The 18,866-nt window shown below is 37.7% G+C and overlaps 1 protein-coding gene across 1 annotated transcript in view; it reads right to left on the reverse strand.

Annotated features, from left to right (window-relative positions):
• POLQ (DNA polymerase theta) overlaps window positions 1-18,866 on the reverse strand; it is a 102,097-nt gene that overhangs the window by 67,288 nt on the left and 15,943 nt on the right. The window contains exons 6-12 of the mRNA XM_052643303.1: window positions 18,531-18,750; window positions 15,072-15,219; window positions 12,848-12,994; window positions 11,029-11,241; window positions 4,752-4,894; window positions 3,507-3,711; window positions 3,072-3,214 (exon numbers count right to left, since the gene is read on the reverse strand). Of these exons, the coding sequence (XP_052499263.1) occupies window positions 3,072-3,214; window positions 3,507-3,711; window positions 4,752-4,894; window positions 11,029-11,241; window positions 12,848-12,994; window positions 15,072-15,219; window positions 18,531-18,750 (1,219 nt within the window). The remainder of the gene's footprint in view (window positions 1-3,071; window positions 3,215-3,506; window positions 3,712-4,751; window positions 4,895-11,028; window positions 11,242-12,847; window positions 12,995-15,071; window positions 15,220-18,530; window positions 18,751-18,866) is intronic.

Genomic DNA, 18,866 nt, shown 5'->3' on the forward strand with positions numbered 1-18,866 from the left:
TTTATACATTCATGTTTTATGTTGTTAAACAGCATCCTTTCATTTCAGCTTGAAGAACTTCCTTTAGCATTTCTTATAAGTGCATGTCCGGGATGATGAATTTCTTCAGCTTTTGTCTGTCTGAGAAAATCTTTATCTTACCTTCATTTCGGAAAGACAGCATGCTAGGTATAGTATTCTTGGTTGGCAGTTTTCTTCTTTCAATATTTTGATACATCATACCAATCTCTGTGCAAAGTTTCTGCTGAGAAATCTGATAGCCTTATGAGGTTTGCTTGTACTTGACAACAGTCTTTTTTCCTGTTGCTTTCAAAATTCTCATCTTTGACTTTTGACAGTTTGATGTATCGAGATGAAGTCTTTTGGGGTTGTACCTGTTTGAGGTCCTCTTAGCTTCATGTCCCTATCTATCCCCATATTTGGGATATTTTTAGCCATTATTTCTTTAAATAGACTGTCATTTTCTCTCCCTCCTCCATCCTGGACTTCAATAATATATATGATGGTGTCCCATAAGTCTTGTGGGGTTTTTCACTCTCTACTTTCTAGCCAACCCCCCCAACAGCCCTTCCTCTGGATGTTTAATTTCAAATGACCTATCTGAATTCACTGATTCTTTCTTCTGCTTTATCAAGTCTGCTTTTGAAGCTCTCTATTGAATTTTACAGATCACTCATAGTATTCTTCAGCTCTAGGATTTCTGGGTTTGGGAGGCTTAGTGGGGTGGGGGCTTTTGTAAAACAGTTTCTATTTCTTTGTTGAACTTCTCATTCTGTTCATGTATTGACTTCTTAATTTTGTTCAGTCGTCTATTTGTGTTTTCTTCAAAGAAGTTAACTGAATTTCATTAAAAGAATTACTCTGAATTCTTGGTCAGTCAGTTCATAGATCTCTTTTAGGTTTGGTTACTGAAGTTTTTATTAATTTATTTGATGATGGTGGTGGTGTCATGTTTCCCTTATTCTTCATTATTCTTGCATGTTGGTGTTGGTGTCTGTGCATCTGAGGAAGTGGTCACTTTTTCCAATCTTCATGTTTGCTTTGCCAGAGAAAAGATTTTCACTATTCAGGCTAGTCTGGGGAAAGAGCCAGCTGGTAGAATTCATAAGGGAACAGGCAGGGCCTCTGGTTGGGGGCGGGGCGGGGGTCACTGGTTCAGCTCTGCAGTCAAACAGGACTACTACCTGAGCTGCCTGGTCAGGTGAAACTGCTAGCCCGGTTACATGGATAGGCATGACCCATGGCTGTGCTCACACAGTCAGGCAGGTTGGCTGAGCTCTGAGGTTGGGTAGGGCTGCTCCTTGGGTTCTCTGGTCAAGCAGGAACAAACTGTACTCCTTGGTTAGTTGGTGCCATTAGCTGGATTCCTTGTTCAGGTATAGGCAGAGACTGTGCTCCACAGGTGGGTGGGCCCAAATGATGAACTCTGTATTCATGCAGGATTCCAGGCTATATTCCAGAGTCAGGCTCCCTGGTCAGGCAAGGCTGCAGGCAAGCTCTGCAGCTGGCAGGGCTGCTGGCTTGGCTCCCTCTCTTTTCTTTTTTTAATTAAAGTTTTTATTATAACTTTTTATTAAGAGCTCATAAATCACATTCTTAATCTGACTCTGTTACTACATTTTCCCTGTATGAATTCCCTCAAGATAGTTTTTCATTCTTACGAAAAAAGAATAAAATTTTTTATTCTTATAAAAAATAAAAATTTGTAAGTATATACATTGAGAATTATGCACAGGCTAGGAATGCCAGCGGGGCAGAACTGCTCACCTTGCTTCCCAATCAAATGGGGACATCATTCGGATGCCACAGAGAATGGAATCATTTGACGGTCTTTCTGATTAAGAGAGAGATGCAGTATCACCGCCATGATCCAAATACCGGTCACTGTGAGCCCCATCTGTTTCTTTGTTCCTAGCTGACTGTTGGTGGTCTATCTAACCTTGCCAATTCCCCTAGGTTTCTCTGTGAGGTGAGACAGAAGCGACCTTCCCAAGGAATGTTCCAGAATGCTGAGGAAACTGGATGCCAACCTTGACTCTCTTTTCCCCACTAGAGAAACCATGGATGCTCCAGTGAGGCACTGTGCTTGCTGGAAGGAGGGGCAACACAGCCAAAGTGAAACCACTGCTCTTAGCATTCTAATGTGGCTTCTCGCAGGTTTTGCACTCTAAGAGAGTGTTTTAACCTCGCCACCAGGTTCTCGGATTTTTAGAAAGTGTTCTTGATTGTGAACAGTTGCTAATTCATATCTTTGATGAGGACTAGAGTCAGAGATCTCTTTTACAACCATCTTGCCTACATCACTCCCCACATCTACTCTTAATTGCAAAATTAAGTATTTCCAGTCAGGTTCTTGCCAGAGAATATGACCTCAAACTGCATTTTATCCAATTATTATAAAAAAATCTTCATTTTAAGAAATAGTATTTATAAAAGATTATCTAATTTAAACAAGCTTTTAAAATTCCTCATCGCATTTATTATAAATACTTTATAAAAAAATATAAGTCCCATAGTCTGATTTTTAGGACTACATTTCTCTTAGGCAATAAAATGTAATACTTCTTTTTTGTTTTTTATCTTATTAATATTAAGACTAACCAGCTTCACTCTTTGCTACAGTTGCTAGATAGCCCAGAATCAATGTTGGGTACAACAATTGTACATGACTTACTGGTATTCTTGTTTATGTACCAATCTTTGCTTGAGTTTTACATTGTGATCATATCCTTAATTTCCAGATATCTCATTGCCCCTTGCTGTGTTCTTACAAACTGTATAATGCATGTTTTTAATAAATCATCTCAAATCCTTTGGAAAGAAAGCTAGAAAAAACAGACAAGTAGGCAAGCAGATTTAAAAGGTCACTAGAACATTTAGCTTATTACTTTTCGTCTTACTTCGTCTTACTTACTACAATTCGTCTTACTTCATCTCTATTCCCACCAGTACTATCCTAGTCAAGGAAAGCAGACAATATATTCCCTTAGGGTATTTTTGATGTTCAGGATTCTTTATAGGTATTTCCTCCTCATTTTCACAAAGATAATAATGAAGAAAATAGAACTTACCAAATAAACAATATGCAGATCATTCTCTAAAACAAAGCCCTTCATTGCTCTTTGTAGGTCAGCAAAAATATCTAAAGTATCAACTGGAGAAAGTGAAGAAGAAAGAGTTGCCGAACCAAGGTGTGTTGGATGATATACATTTCCTGGTTTGGGAATGGGGGTGGGGAAAAAAAGGATCAAATGTTAAAAATAAAACAAAATACTGACTTCTGGCATTCTGTAATTAATCTTTCAGGCTCTGATCAATTTTACAAACAGAATCCAATGCATGGATATTTATCAGCAGGCTCCATGCTACTTGTCTGATGTTGCTGAACACAGCACTGATTCACTTCAAATGAGTTGATAAGTCAATTTTCTTTTACTGAAACAGTCTTAGATACTCTAAATCACTAAAGATAAAAAAGGAAGTTGCAATTCAGAAGTCATATTTACCTTCTGTTCCATCACTAGCTTCAGTCATCTGGATGAATTCATTTTCTAGTAGCCACATTACACAGGCCTCAATTGCTCCAAGTTGAACAGAATCTTTATTTTTCTGAATTCCCTGCTTCCCTTCTTTCATACTTGCAGCCAAAAATGTGCAAGAAGCATAAGTCTGTATATCTTGTGATGTACTTGCCACTCCACCAACTATTATCTGAGAAAAAAAGTTTGAAATCTTCTGTAACTTTTTAATAAGACACAGGCCCTCATAAAATAAATTATTTTTTCTCTTAAAATGTTATCAGCATCTTAACACAGAGACTCTTTATTAACTCTTCCGTCATAATTCATTACAAAAATAGTTAACACCTATTGACAACATGGAAAGTTTTCCTTAAAAGTAGATCCAGGGACTTCCTTGGTGGTCCAGTGGTTAAGAATCCACCTTGCAATGCAAGGAACATGGGTTCAATCCATGGTCAGGGAACTAGATCCCACATGCTGTGAAGCAACTAAGCCCACAACTAGACAGTCAGTGTGCCTCAACAAAAGATCCCATGTGCTGCTACTAAGACCCAAAGCAAACATATCAAATATATATATATATATATTTTTGAAGTAGATCCAACATGTTCTCACAAAGGAAATTAGGTGAATCATTATCTATCTAAAATGCAGGAACTAACAATACAATTAAATAATATACATATACATATATATATAAATAGGTGGCGCTAGTGGTGAAGAATCTGCTTGTCAATGCAGGAGACGCAAGAGCCACAGGTTTGATCCCTAGGTCGGGAAGATCCCCTGGAGAAGGAAATGGCAACCCACTTCAGTACTCTTGCCTGGAAAATTTCATTGAAAGAGGAGCCTGGCAGGCTACAGTCCAGGGGGTCACAAAGAGTCAGACAACTGAGCAACTAAGCACACACACATTATCTGTATGGAGGAACTAAGGTCCATTGTTTTCATCTTTTTTAAAAAATTCAGAAAATAATAAAGAACACCTAAAAAATAAACAGAACCATCTGTCATTTGGGTTTCAATCTGCTATTTTGAAGCAGATTTATATGGTACTAGCTGTATTAATCTCCAGGAAATAACTGTATAGAATAAAACAGATTCAGACTTGGGAAGGTTATAAATAATCTCATAAAGAAACAGAAAGCTAAGATTTTTAACACACTAAAGCTCTACCATTGTACTATATGAACAAAAAAGTGAATGGTAATTTAGTGAACTCCCTCTTACCTCCAGAATAGCTCTTATCATGCTTGAGGTTACTTCTTCTCCTTCTTGTCTTTGCAAACAGCTACGAACAGGTTTCAGAGATCCCTGAAGTAGAGTTATGCCTTGTGATTTCTCAGAGTTTTTACAAACTAAGATACTCTCACCTATAACGGAAAAAAAAACCATTCGCAAAATCCCAACACATCTCCATAAGATATCTGCTAAAGAGACTTTAAATTGTCTTACTTGTTTAAAAAGAGACAACAGATGACAGTGGCTGTTATAGAATTACCACAAATGTTTTTATTTTCTGAATTTTGGATTGAAGGGGATCACAGTATGCTATACCAAAATATGCCACGTTAGCATAAAGATTATTTTGACCTGAAGGCAACTGAGAAGCAGCAAACAGAGCTCTCTGCCCTCTCCCTATTTCTTAGAAGCAGGATATAAACATTTCTGTGAATGTGTTCCCCTTCCTGCCTCTCATACCAGGAGAAAAATTCTTATCACTGGAGACAAAAATTCAGCACTGACATAGGTGTGCACAGATCTTACTATATAAAGCTTAACTTGCATTAATTTCCAGCACATACCTACCCTTCCACAATGTACCACGCCCTAGAAGCCCAAACCTCTTTTCTTTTGTTGAATCCCACTTCCACCTTCAACACCACCTCATCCCTCTAGGTTGTCCCAGAGCACCAGGTTTGAGCTCCTTGCGTCATATAGCAAATTCCCGCAGGCTATGTATTTTACATATGGTGATGTATATGTCTCATCGCTACTCTCTCAATTCATCCCACCCTCTCCTTCCCCTACTGTGTCCACAAGTCTGTTCTCTATGTCTGCATTTCTATTGCTGCCCTGCAAACAGGTTCATCAATTTAGACCAAAATCTAGACCATTTTTCTAGATTCCATATATACATATTAATACACAACATTTTTTCTGTGACTTAACTTCAACTGGTATTGAAGGTTCAATCTGCATTGAAGGCTCTAGGTTCATTCACCTCATTAGAACTGACTCAAACGCATTCCTTTTACGGCTGAGTAATATTTCATTGTATACAAGTACCACAACTTCTTTATCCATTCATCTCTTGATAGACATCTAGGTTGCTTACATGTCCTTGCTATTATAAATAGTGCTGCAGTGAGCACTGGGGTACACGTCTTTTTTAATTATGACCAACCCCCTTTCCTTTGTCTTGTCACTTCTCTACAATTTATCACTTTCTGTTAAAAGGATATATAAACCCCAGCATCTAACTGCTTCTTTGGTTTTTATTTCAATTGAGGATAACAGGTATGTAAAAAACTAAACACTGACTCAAATAGGTATGGCTTTTTTTCCTGTTACTCTGTAATTCGTGAGTTTAATTTGCAAGCACAAGGCATAGAACCTAAGAGGGTAAACGTTTTTTTTCCTTCCATACAGTACTAACTATTATCATTGAATAATTAAGTATGTAATAGTAATAGATATTCTGAAAACTACAAAGGAAAATGTATGTACAAATTATTACTAGTTATGAAACTGCATACCATCTCCTGTGTCCCTGTCCTTTGAAATAAAAAGCTTTTGCTTTAGTCTTCCCAGGTGCTGCTAGTGGTAAAGAATCTGCCTGCCAACGCAGGAGACACAAGAGACACAGGTGCAATCCCTGGGTCAGAAGATCCCCTGGAGAAGGGAATGGCACCCCACTATAGTATTCTTGCCTGGAAAATTCCATGGATAGAGGAGCCTGGCAGGCTAGAGTCCATGGGGCCACAAAAAGGTGGACACAGCTGAGTATATAGGTCTTCAGTCTCTCAGGCCTCCCATGAGTCTCAAAAGGCTGGCTGAAGAGTTAACGATTAATAAACGTGAAGACATAGAAACAAAGAATAACTGTTGGATTGGAAAACTGCTAACAATTTAGAGTATAAACCAGCTACAAAGCAGAGTCACTGAACTCTCAGTTCCTTGAAAGGTATAGATAAAAGGTCTGACACATATTCCTAAGCTGTTTTATAAGAAGCAGACTCCCAGATAAAAACTGCTGACTACAAGTAAATAGACCCCAACCAGATGAACCCAGAAAATTGGTGATGCTTGCAACTTCACCTTGATGCTAACCAGTCTGAAAACTGTGCACAAGCTGCTAATTCACCCTGAAGCCTCTTTCCTCACACTGACTTTAAAAAGCCCTTTGCCTGCACCAAGATACTAAGATCGTTTTTAAGGACACTAGTTCACATTCTTCTCCTTCACAGTTAGCTGGTTTCAAATAAGGTCACCTTCCTTGACTCACACCTTGTCACTTGACTTATTGGCCTATCGTGCAGTGAGTAGCCAAACCTCAGCTCCATTAACAGTTATACATGATGATAATACAAAATCAAAAATACTACTGGATACCTAAAAATCACAATATAAAACTAATTTAAATGCTTTAGGCTACTGAGACAGTCAAATGAACAAAAATATATCAAAGCACTTATTAATTAAAAACATATTCAAATATACAATTTATAAAAACATAAACACTTACTATAACAATTAAGACTAGAGAAAACCCTTTTTTTCCCAAATGAATTCAATAGTAGAGGAAAGGAAGCAGTAAATAATATGTTCAAGAGGTAAAATGAAGGTCACTTGCATTACAGAACAATAAAAATAAAAGTAGATTGCGGTGGACTATTCTAACCATCTAGGCAGAGAGAAAATATAGATGATGCTTTCCCAACACTGACTGCCAAACTGAGAATCAAGAAGGAAAAATGTAAGAATTATAAACTTGATAACCATCAGTTATTTATCCCAAATATAATTACAAAAAACATTCAGTTCAGTTCAGTTCAGTTGCTCAGTCGTGTCCGACTCTTTGCAACCCCATGAATCACAGCACGCCAGGCCTCCCTGTCCATCACCAACTCCCAGAGTTCACTCACACTCACGTCCATCGAGTCCGTGATGCCATCCAGCCATCTCATCCTCTGTCGTCCCCTTCTCCTCCTGCCTCCAATCCCTCCCAGCATCAGAGTCTTTTCCAATGAGTCAACTCTTCACATGAGGTGGCCAAAGTACTGGAGTTTCAGCTTCACCATCATTCCCTCCAAAGAAATCCCAGGGCTGATCTCCTTCAGAATGGACAGGTTGGATCTCCTTGCAGTCCAAGGGACTCTCAAGAGTCTTCTCCAACACCACAGTTCAAAACCATCAATTCTTTGGTGCTCAGCTTTCTTCACAGTCCAACTCTCAAATCCATACATGACTACTGGAAAAACCATAGCCTTGACTAGATGGACCTTTGTTGGCAAAGTAATGTCTCTGCTTTTCAATATGCTATCTAGGTTGACCATAACTTTTCTTCCAAGGAGTAAGCGTCTTTTAATTTTATGGCTGCAGTCACTATCTGCAGTGATTTTGGAGCCCCAAAAAATAAAGTCTGACACTTTTTCCACTGTTTCCCATCTATTTGCCACGAAGTGATGGCGCAGATGCCATGATCTTAGTTTTCTCAATGTTGAGCTTTAAGCCAACTTTTTCACTCTCCTCTTTCACTTTCATCAAGAGGCTCTTTAGTTCTTCTTCGCTTTCTGCCATTAGGGTGGTGTCATCTGCATATCTGAGGTTATTGCTATTTATCCTAACAATCTTGATTCCAGCTTGTACTTCATTCAGCCCAGTGGTTCTCATGATGTACTCTGTAAATAAGTGAAATAAGCAGGGTGACAATATACAGCCGTGATGTATTCCTTTCCTGATCTGGATCCAGTCTGTTGTTCCACGTCCAGTTCTAACTGTTTCTTCTTGACCTGCATACAGATATCTCAGGAGGCAGGTCAGGTGGTCTGGTATTCCCACCTCTTTAAGAACTTTACACAGTTTATTGTGATCCACACAGTCAAAGGCTTTGGCATATAAAGCAGATGTTTTTTCTGGAACTCTCTTGCTTTTTCGATGATCCAGCGAATGTTGGCAATTTGATCTCTGGTTCCTCTGCCTTTTCTAAATCTATCTTGAACATCTGGAAGCTCACGGTTCACATACTGTTGAAGCCTGGCTTAAAGAATTTTGAGCATTAATTTGTTAGCATGTGAGATGAGTACAACTGTGTGGTAGTTTAAGCATTCTTTGGCATTGCCTTTCTTTCGGATTGGAATGAAAACGGACCTTTTCCAGTCCTATGGCCACCGCTGAGTTTTCCAAATTTGCTGGCACATTGAGTGCAGCACTTTCACAGCATCATCTTTTAGGATTTGAAATAGCCCAACTGGAATTCCATCACCTCCACTAGCTTTGTTCGTAGTGATGCTCCTAAAGTCAACTTTTCTTTGCATTCTAGGATGTCTGGCTCTAAGTGAGTGATCACACCATCGTGATTATCTGGGTCATGAAGATCTTTTTTGTATAGTTCTGTGTACTCTTGCCACCTCTTCTTAAACTCTTCTGTTTCTGTTAGGTCCATACATTTCTGTCCTTTATTTGCCCATCTTTGCATGGGAAGTGTTCCCTTGCTATCTCTAACTTTCTTGAAGAGATCTCTAGTCTTTCGAATTCTATTGTTTTCCTCTATTTTTTTGCATTGATCGCTAAGGAAGGCTTTCTTTTCTCTCCTTGCTATTCTTTGGAACTCTGCATTCAAATGGGTTTATCTTTCCTTTTCTCCTTTACCTTTCACTTCTCTTCTTTTCTCAGCTATCTGTAAGGCCTCCTCAAATAACCATTTTGCCTTTTTGCACTTCTCTTTCTTGGAGATGGTCTTGATCACTGCCTCCTGTACAATGTCACAAACCTCCCACCATAGCTCTTCAGGCACTCTATCAGATCTAATCCTTTGAATCCATTTGTCACTTCTGCTGTATAACGTAAGGGATTTGATTTAGATCAAATGTGCATATTTTGTAACTAAAGTAAGAGACAGAAGCAGGATAAACTTCTCTGATGACTATAGTAATAGAAATCAATGAGTTACAAGGCTTTTTAATCAACAAACTTTGATTAAAAGACCAACTGCCCTCAGGGATTATAGACAGATGAATCATTTGCTACTAGGACTGAGACTGATAGTTCACCCTAATAGCCATTCTCTCATTCTTCCTTTGGCTTCCCTGGTGGCTCAGATGGTGAAGTGTGTGCCTGCAATGCAGGAGACCCAGGTTTGATCCCTGGGTTGGGAAGATCCCCTGGAGAAGGATATAGCAACCCACTCCAGTACTCCTGCCTGGAAAATTCCATGGACAGAGGAGCCTTGTAAGCTATAGTCCATGGGGTCGCAAAGAGTCGAACACAACTGAGTGACTTCACTTCACTTCTTCATTCTTCCTTTAATAAAACCCCTAAATGTTAGCTGAACTGATGACCACTCAGCTAGATTATATTCATCAGCTTCTCTGTAGCTGGGGAATACAAACATGACTACGTTCTGGCCAATTGTATGTAAGAACAAATACTATGTGTAACTTCTGGGAAGTGCCCTTAAAGGGTAGGATATGTCCGTTTATTTCCTCATCTCTCCATCCTAATGGCTGAAATGCAGATGTGATAACAGAGACCGCAGTAGCCATCTTATACCACAAAATAGAAACGCTATTGCTTGAACATGGAAAAACAAACTAAAAGAAAGTGCGACAGAGAACATTCCTCTCAAAGTTCTTAAATATTAGAAGACTCAACAATTAAGTCATACCCAGAATAATATAGCAGGCATGAATATTTGCTGCCATCTTGATATTTAAACAACTCTTTTCCCTAATACTTAAGGAATTAAGTTTTATTTACACTGCTGGCAATATTATCACTACTTGCTGATAAAAAAAAATTGAAAATGTGTTTTCAGAGTAGTACCAATTTAGAAAGAGAAAGAGGGTACATGAAGTTCCTGTTTCAAAAGTGTGAGAGGGTACTTCCCAGTTCTCAGAATCCCTAGTTAAACTCTAATACCAGACACCTAAAAAGAATTAATAACCAAAAAAAATCAATCCCTTCATTAGCACAAAATAGCAGATGGTACTGGAAATTAAAGGTCATCTTCCAACTAATGTGATGCCATCTGATAAACATAATACTGAATCATTTCACTGTACATAACACAAAAGAAAACCTTCTAATGGAGATTTTTTTACATTACTAGAAAAACCAATAGTTGATGATATGAAGATTTTAAGTTATACTCTATATCCAAAAGGATGACCTTTAGTTTTGGATAACAAGAAATATAACATGATGAGAAATAGGTTGCTATTCAATTTCAAGTAGACTGACACTATCCTTCAGCAACACTATCATAAAACTCAAACTCACTTACCTACTGTGTCTACACCTTTCCTGCCAGCACGACCAACCATCTGCTTATAAGTAAGAATATCTAGAAGTCTACCACTGAAAATAGGAGTGCGAATGATTACACGACGTGCAGGTAAATTCACACCAGATGACAGAGTAGAAGTTGCTGCCAAGACTCGAATCTGACCTTGACGGAAGGCTCCTTCAATGATATCTCTCTCCTCAAAAGTAAGACCTAAAAAAAAGAAATTATAATCGCATATATTTATAAACATATGAGGAAAACAGTACACTTGATCACTTACAAATTGACCTTAGAATCTAATACAACCTTGTAAAGATTTTTTTAAGCTACTGTTATGACTGTAAAGAAAGAAGTAATCACAGTCTGCCAATCCTAGTACAGTTCTATCTCCTAGACCAGGGGCTGTCAAATTTATCTGTAAACATTTTAGATTTTTGCAGGATAGATGATCTCTGTTGCAACTACTCAACTCTGCCACTGTCACATGGAACAGCCGTAAAACAAATGGGTAAGACTGTATTCCAATAAAACTTTATTTACAAAAACAGCTGGATTTGACCAGCAGACTGTAGTTTGCTGAAACCTGCTCTAGAAAAGAACACCCTGAAGGTACAGACATGCTTTACTCAAGACAGTATCTGATGGTGTATCCAACACAGTGGTCCAACACATTTATTTATGGCACATAAATAAATATCTGAAGGACAAATACATGAGTAAATGAAAAACAGAATATACACTTATCTTGCTTATTTTTTATTTTCATTTTTTTAAAAAGTCAAGAGAATTGGGGTTCTTAGTTTGTAGATTCAGAGAAGGCAATGGCAACCCACTCCAGTCTCTTGCCTGGAAAATCCCATGGATGAAGGCGCCTGGTAGGCTGCAGTCCATGGGGTCGCTAAGAGTCGGGCACGACTGAGCGACTTCACTTTCACTTTTCACTTTCATGCACTGAAGAAGGAAATGGCAACCCACTCCAGTGTTCTTGCCTGAAGAATCCCAGGGACGGCGGAGCCTGATGGGCTGCTGTCTATGGGGTCACACAGAGTCGGACACGACTGAAGCGACTTAGCAGCAGCAGCAGTTTGTAAATTAAGTGGTGGGTCCACCAATATTCACTTTATTAGCATGCATTATAGTTTATATACAATGAAAATATTTTTATGTGTTTGTATGTAGATACATATTTTTTAATTTATTTTTATATAGCATGATAAAATTTTTAAGTAAACTAAAAAAGTTAAGTTCCTAATCGTAGAAACTATATATTCTTAATCATATCCTTAGCACATATCAACATGGACAGATCACTCCCTAAAAGAAGTTATTTAACTCACTGACTGTCATGATCCTTGAAATTTTGACATCTAGGTATGAGGTTTTAAACATTTGTAACTATTTCAAAATACAATATGACAAATTCTAAAATTAATTCAATTTTGATGTATTTGTAAGAATATTACAAATACCCCTAGATATAAAAGGAAATATTCAGAGTGGCATAAAATTAGGATAGCAAGTACCACTTCAACCTAAGTTCTAAGGAAACAAAGTATAGAAATATAATCACTTTAGAATTCACATCCCCAGTAGTACCAAAAAAGTTTGTATCTAGTACTTATATACCATACAGATAAGTAAATAATCCTGCAAGTGTTTTATTCCTGTTTAATCTTAATCCACAATGTTTTAAAAGGAAATTTAAGAGTATTAAGTGTGGTTAATGAGAAATCAAACGCAAATCAAACATAAAAATAAAGAAAATTTAAGTATTTTTGGAGGAGGCTTCATAATAACATATTAAATATATGGATACCTGCATGATGAAATGCTACTCCCCATGGCACAGTTTTTTGTAATACAGAGTCCAATCCTGAAGGTGAACGTTTTAACTGATCCATCACTTCTAGGAGGCCCTTTTGTTCCAGCATGACTGGTGGAAATTCAGATGATCTTACCAATCCTGTCACAAAAAAACTGTCAACACTGTTCACCTCCCCTTGGACCTCTTTTACTGCTATCTGCCTGAGTCATGACAGAAGGCAATGGTTCTGAAACTACTTATTAATCACCTGGATATATTTTTAAAATATTGATGTCTGGCTCTCTCCCCTAGATTCCATGATGTGACGCAACCCGGACATAAATCTCCCTAGGCAATTCTAATGTGCACCAAAGTTTAGGAAACACTGTTGGGTTCAGATCAAGCCCACAGGAGGAGATCAAAAGAAACAGATGAAAGGAGAAAATTACAAATACCATCACTCAGAGCCTAAAATAAATCCTTGCTCAATGTGTGCCCCCACCAAACCAGCAGTGTCAGAATCACATAGGAGCTTAGTTCTGTGTGACAATTCTTCAAGCCTTTTTGGCACCAATGTGGTACTTAATCATACATTACCCTCTGTTTTTTGCCTCTATGTTTAACTTCCCTAGAAGATTTTTAGATGCAAGAACTATATTTTATTTAAAAATAACTTAGATGTTGGATTTCTGAACTAGTAAACTTTCTCACAGAATATATCTTATATTTTATATATTTTTAAATCTTTTTGGTAAACTTCTCCTAAAATTCTGAGGACCACAGATGGTTGCCAATTCTTTACTTCTCTAAAAACAATTTAATTTTTTTTTAAATTATCTTTGTTCCTTATTTAAAAAGAAAAGTAATTTTAACATAAAAAAATTAGTATGGATAATTTCAAAATTTAAACGTCATCTTTATGAAGAATGTGCTACCTTGTCTTTACTTTTCTGGTGAAAAGTTCATCACAGCCTGGACTCCAGTTCAAGTCCTAGGATTTGGAAACCACTGCTATAAATCATGAGAAGCTCATGCAAAGAAAATATAAATAATGTTTCTGGTCATTAAGGAATGTAAGTTATCATAGTTGCCACAAAAAAATATCAGCTGGCATAGTAAGAAAGCATTGATTAAGAGAGAACTAAAAGAGATGTTATAATATTGGACCAAAGTCTACTAATAAAACTACATGCAAAGTTTACTAATTGAAGCTAGGCTTGAGATATCCATTACCTATCCTCAAGATGCCACCAACATAACAAAGTCATAAAACATCCTAAAGTTCTGTAGCCAGAACTGTCCCTGTCTTCCCTGCACTTATCTTTGATGCCAAGGGCCCACAATCTAGTGTGGTGAGGGAACACTACTCACCCCAGAGTGAGTAAAAATATACACTAATGGTTATAGCAATACACATAGATCAATACTCAGCAATAAAAAAGAAATGAGTTGATAAAAGTAACAATCTGGATGAATCTTAAAAATATCATGCTGAGTGAAAGAAGCCAGACACAAAAGACACATACACATAATATGACTTCATTTACTATATGAAATTCTTAGAAAAGGCACAATTAATCTAGAGTGACAGAAAATATATGACTGGTTGCCTGAAGCTGGGGATAGAGGGAGGAGATAGAAAGCAAACAAGAACATTTTGGAGTGACAGAAATGTTCTATGTGTTGATCACAGTGAGGAGTTCAACAGGTGAACACATTTGTTAAAATTCATTAAGTTCCACTTCAAGTGGGTACATTTTATTCTAGACAAATTATACCTCAATAAAGTTGATTTTAAACTACATGTGTATAGTGTGTGTATGTATGCATGACTCTCTGTAGAGTAAGAGCTTAGAAATTTAAAAAAGATATGACTACTTTCCCCAGACAAAAATGTGTGTACGTGAAGTCTCTTATACAATTTAGGGGGCTTTGAAGTCAACTTCTCAAAGCCCATGGATCCTAAATGAAGAACATTAGCATATACCTCTATAAATCCAATATACTGAAATTCTGAAGATCAGTTAGTCTGAATGTGTATACATATTATCTATAAGGAGGATAAGGAGATGATTAGTCACAAAAACATACTTTTACAAAGAATCCATCCAGGTGGTAGCAATGATGAGAAGAACCATGCTTTGCTAATATAATTATTAACATTAATTTCAAGCAAATGTCCTAAGAATGGAGGCTTTCCTTTCATCACTTCCTTTCTTTTCCATCACTAACTTACCCTCAGCTTGATGGTGCAGACTGTAAAACTCACGGGCAATGATATCTGCCAGCTTCTCACACCATTTCTTCGATGGACAGAAAAGTAATACTGAATGGTTATCACGAATGGTCTCATAACATAAACTAACCACGTGATCCTCATCTCCCTAAAAAAGAAAGAGAAGTAGCCATTCCAGTGATGCTTTCAAAACATTTTCACATCAGTTTAAAGTCATTCATTTTGCTTCAATGGCAAGGTTTTTCTACTCAAAAGCATGATAAAAATCAGTTACAAATTCAGTAATAAAACAAAGAAAATACAAAAAAGAGAAGAGAAAAAAACCTCTTTATGATGCAAGGTGAGTAGGGAATCTTTTATATTCATTCAACTAATATTTACTGACCTCCAACCCAAAGGTAACAGGGATATAACGGTGAGTAAAAGATAGCCAAGGTACTATCTTTAAGGAGTTTGGGTCTCAGTGGGGTAACAATAAAGTACTAAACAAACGAAAGTAAAATAAAATCATAACATGTACTATTGAAGAGAATTCTGTGGCGTTTTGAAGCCTTACATTTAACATAAATCTGAGTGATCTGGAAGAAAAAAAAAAGTTTCCCTGAGAAACTGATGAGATGTGAAGGAAAAACATTATCTTAATAAAAGGTAACTGAGGAACAGGGAACACATTTCAAGCAGAACAAACAGCATTTGTAAACACTCCAGTGGTGACCAAAACTGCAAGGTCAGTGTGTGTAACTAGATTAATTCATCAATACATTCACTCATCAAGTAATTATTTACTGGGTGCCATATATTATCATGGACTTCCCTTGTGGTTCAGATGGTAAAGCGTCTGTCTACAATGCGAGAGACTGGGGTTCAATCCCTGGGTTGGGAAGATCCCCTGGAGAAGGAAATGGCAATCCACTCCAGTATATTGCCTGGAAAATCCCATGGACAGAGGAGCCCGGAAGGCTACAGTCCATGGGGTCGCAAAGAGTTGGACACGACTGAGCGACTTCACTTCACTTCATACATTATCATGGGCTTTCCAAGTGGCACTAGTGGTAAAGAACCAGACTGCCAATGCAGGAGACGGAAGAGGCACAGGTTAGATCCCTGGATCAGGAAGATCGTCTGGAGAAGGGAATGACAACCCACTCCACTATTCTTGCCTGGAGAATCCCATGATAGGGGAGCCTGGCGGGCTACAGTCCATGGGATCACAAGAGAGTTAGACAATACTGAAGAAACTTAGCACGTGCATATATTATTCAAGGCCTTGGGATGGAGAATAAAGCAGAAAAAAAGCTCTGCCCTCAGAATGTGTCTACTCTAGTAGGAAGAAATAGATAAACACAAAATAAGCAAAACACAAAATATGCTTAAAGTGCAAAGGAGAATAAAACAGGGAAAACAGAAACCAGGAATGAGAGAACATTTGAGAATGAGAATGAGAAAGTGACATTTGAGTAAAGGTCCAAAGGTCAAAGAGTAAACCCTGCTGATGCCTAGAGGGGAAAGTATTCCACATAAAGAGAGTCTGAGGTGGGAGATTTCTTGGCATATTATACAGAATAGCAGAGAGGCTATGGAGGAAGTAAAGAATATAGAAACTGAAGTCAGGGTAAAGGAGTGGGACATCATATATGGCTTGTAGGCTACTTTAAAGATGCTGGCATTCATTCCACATGAAATGGGAACCATCACAAATTTTTGAGAATGGTTAGATTCTCTGATGTTCATTTTAAATAGATGATTAGCTTTTGATTTAAGCATGGATCCAGGTAAGAGTTGAAACTGATTTAAATAGGGTGGAGGCAGAGACATGGTAATAGAAGAAGATTGACAGGAGAGTAAATGACTTTGTTTACTGATATATTTATTGAGGTAACCAAGGCACAGTCAAATGAAATTTGGGAGTACAGAGCAAAGCAACTAAGTACGATTCCATACCAAGCATGCAGAAGCTACAAATACACCTATGAGTGTAGTAAAACACATGAATTTAGTCCTATTTCCAGTTCTAAACTTACCCTTAACTATTTCAGTATTCAGAGGCACAGATCTACATTAAAAATAGACGCCTCATACCAGATTCAGTCCTTTAACTTCAGGACTGAAGAATCAGCCCTAGAAAAATACTCTGAACTAAATGTTTTAAAGTGTATTTATCAACCACTTTCTAGATGCTAGGCAATTTTTAAAAATCAAATTTCATCCTTAAAACACTAAAGACAAATATTATATCCATTTTATAGATGAAGATGCTATGGAGAAGTTATGTAATTCAACTATTATCACAGCCACATCAAGTATCCCTATATAAGGTATCAGAAATAGGTCTTTCTGACCCCCAAAAATGTTTTTTCCACTATCATATACATGGGGTCACAAAGAGTCAAACATGACTGAAGCAACCAAGAAGGGCACATATTGTACATGTATCACTTAATAAAAGGTCAGTTTTCCACATTAATGTAAACAAAGCCATAAGAAAATCTTTCCCAATTAAAAAGAAAAATCTATAAAATTTTATTACTTACACTTATAGGAAATGATTACATTTAAATTGAAGACTACATTTCCTCTCTCACCCACACCACCAATTCTTTCATGAAACCAACTAGGTTAACAACAGGAATCCTTCTAATGGATATGTAATGCACATCCAGCTACTTTGCAACCCCCAGCCTAACTCAAAAATTGTTTAACAACATGCTAGGAAATGCAATCAAAAACAATACAGGTGGTAAAAAACTACTGTGGACAGTGACCACAGATATGAAATTAAAAGATGCTTGCTCTTTGGGAAAAAAGCTATTACAAATCTAGACAGTGTATCAACCTAGAGGGGTGGGATGGGGAGGGAGATGGGAGGGAGATTCAAGAGGGAGGGGATATATGTATACCAATGGCTGATTCATGTTGAGGTTTGACAGAAAACAACCAAATTCTGTAAAGCAATTATCCTTCAATAAAAAAACTTAACAAAAACAAAAAGCAGAGACATCACTTTGCCTATCTAGTCAAAGCTATGATTTTTCCAGTAGTCATGTACACATGTGAGAGTTGGACCATAAAGAAGGCTGAGCACCGAAGAAATGATGCTTTTGAACTATGGTGCTGGAGAAGACTCTGGAGAGAACCTTGGACTGCAAGGAGATCAAACCAGTCAATTCTAAAGGATATCACCTCTGAATATTCACTGGAAGGACTGACGCTGAAGCTCCAATGCATCAGCCACCTGAGGCAAAGAGCTGATCCATTGGAAAAGACCCTGATGATGGGAAACATGGAGGGCAGAAGGGCAACACAGAATGAGATGGTTGGATGGCATCACCAACTCAATGGACATGAACTTGAGCAAACTATGGGAGACAGTGAAGGACAGGGAAGCCTGGCATGCTGCAGTCCATGGGGTTGGGAAGAGCTGGACACGACTTGGCAGCTGAACAACAACAAATGACTTACCTTCACTTGCAGCATGGGTTGAAATTCCCTCACAAGCTTCATTGAAGAGTCATAAATTGAATTTCCAATTTTTATGGATTCCAGCAGTGGTACAGGACGAAAGTCAGTGTGGTAGAGATCAGCATTCAACCAGGAAGCCACAAGCTCCAAATTTGGAAGAGTAGCACTCATGCCAACAATCTGTATGGCATTAGACAAAGGAATGGCTAAATCTGCCTGGCTGCAAAAAACAAATGAAAATGATGTTAAAAGACATATACTATTAATTTCAAATAGTGCTCACAATATTCTTGGTATGTTTTTTGGTACAAATGTGCGTAAATTTCTATAGGGTAT

This window comes from Budorcas taxicolor, chromosome 1 (assembly GCF_023091745.1).
Source record: "Budorcas taxicolor isolate Tak-1 chromosome 1, Takin1.1, whole genome shotgun sequence".
Taxonomy (NCBI): domain Eukaryota; kingdom Metazoa; phylum Chordata; class Mammalia; order Artiodactyla; family Bovidae; genus Budorcas; species Budorcas taxicolor.